General features: G+C 45.0%; 1 protein-coding gene across 2 annotated transcripts in view; it reads left to right on the top strand.

Moving 5' to 3' along the window:
• DHX57 (DExH-box helicase 57) overlaps positions 1-6,835 on the top strand; it is a 31,022-nt gene extending 24,187 nt beyond the window's left edge. For both annotated transcript variants that reach the window (XM_074949762.1, XM_074949763.1), the window contains exons 20-24: positions 631-765; positions 2,492-2,566; positions 3,230-3,364; positions 5,484-5,684; positions 5,822-6,835. In XM_074949762.1, the coding sequence (XP_074805863.1) occupies positions 631-765; positions 2,492-2,566; positions 3,230-3,364; positions 5,484-5,684; positions 5,822-5,965 (690 nt within the window). In that variant the 3' untranslated portion in view covers positions 5,966-6,835. The remainder of the gene's footprint in view (positions 1-630; positions 766-2,491; positions 2,567-3,229; positions 3,365-5,483; positions 5,685-5,821) is intronic.
• Positions 6,836-8,333: the final 1,498 nt, after the last annotated feature.

The following is an 8,333-nucleotide window of genomic DNA, read 5'->3' on the forward strand; positions in this document are numbered from 1 at the left end:
AGTCAGTTTTGATTCAGTATTTTTCAGGATTAATTTTTAAAAAGTCAGTAATTGCCATCATGTTGTCAATCATGTCCCTCTTTATTTCACCTCCTCTTCCTGCCCCATCCTTCTGATCTTCTTCGAAGTTCAGCTAAGAGCTGGGAAATATTACTGACTGTAACTTTAGCCAGCTGTCTGAGCCTGTAATCCTAGTGTAACCAGACATGTTTAATTTAAAAATCAACCCGAGGCTCAGACCAATGTTGGAATATTTCAACTCAGAAGGAATTGGCTTGAGAGAGTTCTGAACAGCAGCAAAAGCTGGGTTGGAAACCTGTCAACCTTAACTGCAAGCTCCTCCTACTCTGTTGGATTGGATAATGTCTTCAAATGGAGAGGGCATACGGATCCATGCCTTTCACATATCCACTGGTTGTCTTACTGCAAGCAACCAAAGTGATCATAGGTGATTGCTGGATATGCTGAAGGATAGTCCTTGCAATTGGTGTTTAAAATGGGGAGTCTGGTGTGAATTAACCTCACATGCATGCTGTTGGCAGACAGGATACTGGGCTGGACGGACCTTTGGTTTGACCCAGTATGGCCATTTTTATGTTCTTATGTTCAAGGCTTTCTGTTGACTTATAGGAAATGGCGAGCCTAAAAAGGCAATTCACAGAACTGCTGTCTGATATTGGATTTGTGAAGGAGGGGTTAAGAGCCAGGGACATGGAGAAGAGGTGGTCTCGAGGAGATGGTGTTTTGGATGCTACAGGAGAAGAGGTAACTGGATCTTTAGTGCTTTAAACTGCTGCTTTAGTCTCTAATCAGCCTTTGTAGCAAACGTTCACTTTGATTTGGTGTGCTTGCTGGGGCAGGCTTGTCTTGCTATCCAATGTGATTAGTGATCACCATTTTCTTCTTTGTCAATCTACTTTGGAGGCATGTATTATAACATAGGTCTGGGGTCAGAGACTGAGGGAGTTAGCCACTGAGGGCCTTTATACTCTTGGTTCTACAGCAACAAATCTGAGGTGCATGCTCACTGCCTAACGAATAACCACTCTGCAATGGCCCTGGGGCAGGACATGCAATTCCCACAGCATGGATCTGCACAGACAGTGCATTTGGAGGTGAGTCACTTTTCTGCACCCTCCTAGTGCGGCTTTCCAGTAGGTTTCCAGTATAGCCCTAATGAGAGCTGTAATCGCAACGGGACAGAGGTATAGATGACTGTTGCGAGGTCCATGTTGGAAAGGATGGCTGCTCTCTCCTGGCCAACTCTGCAGGGTGGAAGGCACTATGAGTGAATCTAGGGAGAGAAATAGATCCAAGGAAACTGAATGTCTGGTATGCACCATCAGACTTTTTTTTTTAACCTCTAGTTAATTATCAATTGAAGTAATTAACACACTGGAGTAGTTAAGGCCTTGTCCACACTGTACAGTTCACTCGAGCGACCGGCACACCGGTGTGACCACTCAAACTGGCCTGGCCCAAGTGAGAGGTGAGAGCAATCACACTCGAGTTGCTGGATCCACACTGGTGCTGCACTCAGTCAGGTGAGGTGCTGGGCTTTCTGGGGGCATATCCCATGGTTCTTAGCAGCTCATGGTTCATATCCATGCTCTAATCAGAGCTGTCTTATGAATTTTTTCACAATGTATTGTGCGATAACTTGTCTGTTCTTCCTGGGCACATGTGCAGATGTGATCTTAGCCCACCAAGTCAGTAAAGTAACCCACTTCCAGGTTGGTGCACACTAGAGTGCTGTCTGTGGCCTACGTTCCAAACAGTGTGAAGGCATGGATCCAACCTGGAGCGATGACCTATTCTAGATATGTTCACATACCACACTCATGGCCATATTATCTGTGCAGTGAGACCAAATGTTGCAATTAGTGCAACTCTCATTTTGGGAACAGGAGATAGATATTGGGTATTAGATGTGGTTGAGGGCATTTCAGCCCTATGAAAGCAGCAGTGTGCTTTGCTAAGGAGATCACGCAGGCCGCACGGAGCAGTCGAGACAGCTGATGTAGGTTTTAATGGCTGAAGAATCTCCTTATGCCAACTGGTAGTTCTGGAGCGGGACAACAAGCGCACAATGGCGAGACTGCACCATCATGCAGACCTGGCGAGGTTTGTGATTTACCCTAGGGATGAACTACGTAGTAGCATGGAATAAATGTTTGGGGAGTGTCCAGATTAGCTTTGACAGACATATTAACTATTGCAAATTAATTGGCAATTAGTTTAATTAAAGGTTAAAAAAAGTGTAGTCAAGACATAACCTGAGAATGCAGAATCCAGTAACTGCTCCTAATATGAAGTTACATAGTTGGCTCAAAAAGAGGGTACCAACAGTGTCAGTAATTTTAGTTTTAATATGAAGTCATGTTCTATAGTGAATCAAGAAATCCCTGGTTTTTACTGAAGGGTCACTGGTACAAGGCCTGTAGGTAGTAACCTGGAATTGTAGTACTTATTGTATGTATTTATTTCACAGGCAAACTCTAATGCAGAGAACATCAAGTTGATATCAGCAATATTATGTGCTGCTCTGTATCCCAATGTTGTCCAGGTAAGAGGGTGCTTTTTTCCTTTTCCATCTTCGTTTGCATCCCACTCCCTTTTGAGTGGCAGATCTGTACTGAATGCTTTGAGTCAGGGTTACTCTGGCAGACTGCCTCTCGTTTAAGGGTACGGTATCTCCACGGAGCATGCTGCCCCTATTGCTTTAGGCCTTGGCAACTGAACTCCCATTTACAAACTCATGTAGCCGGCTACTGCTGTCATTCCAACAGACTTTTATTTTTAGTGTGATCTTAAGATGCCAGGAGCATGCATCAGTAGCCACCACAGGCCACAGTCTGAACATGAGCAGCAGGAAATGAATTCTGGGGTGAAAGCCGGAGCATTCTAAAACCAACCCCCAAACTGTATCGACTAGTTTTGCAGAGTGCTGACAGAACTCTGGTAATGGGGTCTAGATACTTCCAAAGTCACCTCTGGGCCGAGACCAAGCAAAAACGTATCCTAAAAGGAATTTGTTTGAGAGTTAAGAGCAACTGGAAATATTGGGTTAGATGCAAGCTGGAATGCAACACAGTAGCCTTTCTTGATGTCTAGGGTAATATGTCCTGTTGTTGTTGACATAGTAATAGATGTGGGGAAAGACTGTTTACTTGGGGCAGGAGGTGTAAGAGAGAGTTATTTTATTACTGTCTATTATCTTCACATTTAGGTGAAAACCCCAGAGGGGAAATACCAATATACCAGTGCAGGAGCAGTTAAATTACACCCAAAGGCAGAGGAGTTGAAGTTCGTTACAAAAAATGACGGTTATGTTCACATTCATCCTTCCTCAGTGAATTATCAAGTAAGGATTTTTTTCCAACTCAGTAACATACATTCTCTACGTTTTAAAAAAAGACATTACTTCAGCTAAGTGCTGCTTGGATTATGAACTAGAGCACTGAGCAGCCTCAAACACACAGCAACAGCGTGCCTGAAATCCTCTCGGTGACAGGTTTCAAAGAATGGCACAGATCACAGGTAAGAGCCTCCATTACAATAGATGACAGAGACTCAAATTTGGAAGTTAAGTTTGTAGGATCCAGCAATTTCATGGCCCTGATTTTCACAATTGCAAGAACGCATGTTCATGCAGAGTTACCGCAATGGCAGGGGATTATGCCTGTAGGGATCACCGCAATTGTCCTGTCCATGCAATCTCAGGAATTGTGCAGGAGATGGCAAGTGTTTATGCATGTAGCATCTTTACAGGGGCAAACTGACTGACAGGAGGGCTCATATTTCTACCACTGAAATACTTTATTTGTAAATAATTCACTGTTGAAATGCACAGTATCACTTCTTCCTATGAGATCAAATGCAATAATTTTCTTTGAAGTTGATGGTATCCCATTAATAAAGATCACGAGGGAAACTTACCATTGAACAGGTGCTTGTTTTTGGGTTTTTTTATGAAAGTGATACATGGTAACGCTGATCTCCTTTTTGAGGATACAAATTAGCTGTTAAAAATCTGTATTACACTGTTAAGTATAATAACCCATTGGAGTATTGTAAAACTTAATTGTTTATAAATCTATCCTGGTGAATCAGCCTGAGTCTAAACTAACATAAGAATGAACCTCTTACACGTCAAACTCTCTTTGCTATCCTACATGGGCAGCAGGGAACTCAAGGCACTGTCAGTAATTGGCTGATTTCCTACAGACCTTGTTGCTGAGGTGGGTCCTGAGGAGAGATTTGAAAGACAAGAGAGTAGTGTCCTAGAGGATTAGTTCAGGGAGGCCATGCTGTGAGCGGGGCAGTATGGAAGAGGCGTAGACATTTGTGTGAGATTCTGATGAAGGGCAGAAGAGAGAGAGCACAGGAGATGGGCGGAGGAGACAGGATTGTTATACGTGACATTGTGAGCTCTGCAATGGCACGTTTCAGAAATACAAACAAATCAATGCCACGTGGTCCCTGCAAGCAGCTGCAGCAAAGCCCTCTTGCACTCACGGGAAGGGCAGCTGTGCGGAGGAAGCGGGCAGTGACTCCCAGGCAGCTTCTGACGAGCAATCCCCGGAGGAGAGCGTGCCATGCATCCAGCAGCTCCTCCCCATCCTTGCTGTCAGAGTATGTGGTGCTCAAAAGGGACACAGGTATTACAGGGATGACTAGAGGCACCTGTCTAGGTAGAATGAGACCTGGGGGGAGAACAAGCAGAGCCACTGGGCTTTCCCACCACCCAGGGTGCATAAAAATCAATGATGGTTTTGAAAAAATAAAGTCAGATTTTTTTATTTAAATTGGATTTTTTTTATTTTGTTTAAATTATAAGTTTTTCTTTTTAAAATGCATCTGTTTAAAATGAAATCTGAATTAAAACAAAATATGTTAAAGCCTAAACTTATCCCTTAGAACATTGAAATAACAAAATAAATATACTGACTCTGAGCTTCTGTTGCAAACGCAGAGTTAAAGGCTGCTTTTCTGTGTAAAGAAAGAATCAGGAAAAACATGTAACGTTTGGGGCCAAGCTTCATCAGTGTGGCACAATAAGTCAGCCTGAGTAACTTAGGAGACTGGATCTTTTTCAAGAGACTTAAGCAAGTAAGAACTGAAGTGCCGGTCACTTTTACTTAGGCATATTGAAAATGTTCCCAGGCTGATGTGAAATAACTGCAGTTACTGAATTAAACTGATTAATCCCTCAATTTAATAAATCCTGTAGTTTTAAGTGTGAAATATGTTTTGATAAGAGAAGTTTGTATGTCTAAAACCTTTAAGGTTGTTTTGAATAATAAAAAATAAATCATATATGCTGTTTTATACGCACAGGGCAGCGAGCAAGCCAGTAATCTGCAAGGGAATGGGAATCAGATTTATTCCTTAACTGTCTGAAAACGTGCGCTCAGTGACACTAATGTAATCACCATTCTTACTCCTGACTGACTGCAACCCTCTGGCATTGAATGTTCCAGACCAGGCACTTTGACAGCCCCTACTTGGTGTATCACGAGAAGATCAAAACCAGCCGTGTGTTCATCCGGGACTGCAGTATGGTGTCGGTGTACCCCTTGGTCTTGTTTGGAGGAGGGCAGGTCCACGTGCAGCTGCAACGGGGGGAGTTTGTCATTTCGCTTGATGATGGATGGATTCGATTCGCAGCAGCCTCCCACCAGGTAATGAAACCAGCGAGTAAGATTGTGAGTGCTTCAAACCTTGCTCTGCTTCTGCACCACACAGAACATGCAGATGTAGAGTACAGGGGAGAAGCTATTTCATGATCTTTGTGGGGGTGTTTCCTTGTTTGCTTCAGGTGGCAGAGTTGGTGAAAGAACTCCGCTGTGAACTAGACCAGTTACTCCAGGATAAGATCAAGAATCCCAGCATGGATTTATGCACGTGCCCGCGAGGATCCCGTATCATTAGCATGATTGTAAAGCTTGTGACCACCCAGTAATCTGAGAAGCACTTTTATAAAGACCCACTTCTAACTGTGCTCGGAAATGGATTCTGGTCCCGCAAGGTTTTTGTATTGTCAGAGTCTGGCACTGATCCTGGTAGCGCTAAATTGGTAAATGGGCCGTTTTAGCTTTCGGAAAATAGTCAAAGAAATAAACCTGAGCAAAATGGCTTCTGCTGAAAACAAAAGGGCTCACAGAACAAACTAAGGAATGGAAAGCTGGCAATTCTCGTGATAGTGATCGAAAACTCCAAATCAGGGAAGGAAAGCGTAGAATTTGTTTAAAAAAAAAAAAAAAAATTCTGTTCAGTGCTGGAGTATGTTTTCTGTAGTCTGTTTTTGTCAGTGTTCTGTTTTTTCCGGTACAGCACTTTTAACTGACTTTTGTTAGGAAGATCAAGGAATCACGTGCTATGCAGCTTGCCCTTGGAGCAATATAATTATCGAGAGAGAGAGCGCACATTACCTGGTCAGGCTGCCCAGAACTTTTCTACAATCAGTATAAACTACATGGCCAAGAATCCCACCTTCAGCAGCTGTTCAGTCTAACATCGGCACTTATCAATCATTTTAGGGTACAGCAGCTGTTAAAGGAGCTCAGTTTAAGGACTAGTACATGAGTTGGTCATTAAACTAGTTGATTGTCTTTAAAACTAAGTGTGTTGGTCCCTCATCAGTGTGCAAAAGCTGGTCTGCCCCTAATTATTCACTGATCTGAATGTTTGTGTTTGTTTGAACCTGGCTCTGACCAATCCCACTACGATTTCGTATCCTTCACTGGAGTAGTGGTGTTGCACCATGATTGTTATAGGGCAGTGGTGTCCAAACTTTTCCTGTCATGTCGTCCGTTCCCCGCCCCCCCCTCCCCGGCCCGTACCAGTCATGGAATTTGTCTCCCCCCCCATCCCCCCAATTACTGTGCAGCCAAGGCTTCCTCAGCTGAGATGCTTGAGCTGAAGGTGGAGCTGGGGGCAGAACTGGGTATGGGGAAGGACCTGGGGCTAGAGGCAGAGCTGGCCTGGGGGCGGAGAGGGAATGAGGGTGGAGCCAGGCTGGGACTGGAGCAGGGGGCGGAGCTGGGCTGCGGCTGGGGGCAGAGCGGGGCTAGGTGGTTCTCCCTCCCCACCCATGGGGGCTGGCCCGGGCCCCACTGCGCACCCCCCTGAACATTCCTCCGCACCTCCGTAGCTGGGCGTGCCCCACAGTTTGGGGACCACTGTTCTAGGGTGTCTGCTCAAGGAGCTGGGACTTGCACACACATGGCTGCATCCAAAGCCCGCTGAAGTCAGAGGAGCCTTTCCGTTCACTTCAGTGGGCTTTGGACCAAGCCCACAATTCCCCATCCAGCCAGGAAAGAGATGGGACCTTTATATCTTAAATTGATTTCAGTAAATGACTGTTGTGTTAAAGACTGTTTCCTGCTATCATCCCTTATTAAATCTCTAAAGGCGGCGGGCTCTTCCTCCTGAACAGCTGCTTGGCTGGCCGCCCAAAATACACCAGCTTTCTAAGGGCAAAGCTGCTCAAATACATTTACACCCTTCTCTTCCCAGAAGGGCTAGAGTATTTCCTCCATGGGTTTCACTGACATTGATCCACCTCTGGGTGGTAATCAACGTGAATGTGAAACTCTGCTACTTAACAGGAAATCGCCCTGCTCATGTGCACTGGAGACCAACTGAAAAGAAGTCACATGTTTCAAAGTCATAGAAGCTTTCTAGCCAAACCCTCGTGCGGAGGGACCAGGCAATGGAGCCAGGGACCTGGAGCACTCGGGATTGATCATGAAATATGGAGCCTTTCCCTCTGCAGTGCTTACTTTCAGTCGAACAAAGATGTTTCCAGAAATGGCTGTTCAGTGCCCCATGGGAAATACCTAGCGGTTGCCATCCATTTCTTTGTCAGTAGGAAGCCATGTAACAAATCTCATTTGGCCCCATCAATAGAGAGAATTCCCCTCATGACTGGAACTGGTCCTTTTGCAAGAGGGGCGAGGAAGATGGTTGAGCAGGATGGGGAGGCTAGCACTGCCACTTTGGTTCGTGTCCTGTGGTTAAACAGGACTTCGTGTGTCAGACTGCTCTTTAGATGCATTGAAAAGTCACAGAACATCCAACCAGGAGAGGAGAAAACAGAGCTGAGGACCAGTGCCCTGATGGAGTTCTTGCCCGGGGGTGGAATACTGCTAGAGAGACGCGTGACCGCTAAAAACAGCTCAGTGTGGCTTTAAGCAGACGCTGAGATACGGTTTGACACAATCCGATTTTACTCTTGTTCTGGATTGGACTCGAAACAAGGACTTCGTTTTTAAACGTCGGCGTTTGGAGCTTAGCATCCCTGTGACGTAGATGACAGCTGGGAAGCC

The sequence above is a fragment of the Natator depressus genome, chromosome 3 (assembly GCF_965152275.1).
Source record: "Natator depressus isolate rNatDep1 chromosome 3, rNatDep2.hap1, whole genome shotgun sequence".
In the NCBI taxonomy this organism is placed as follows: Eukaryota; Metazoa; Chordata; order Testudines; family Cheloniidae; genus Natator; species Natator depressus.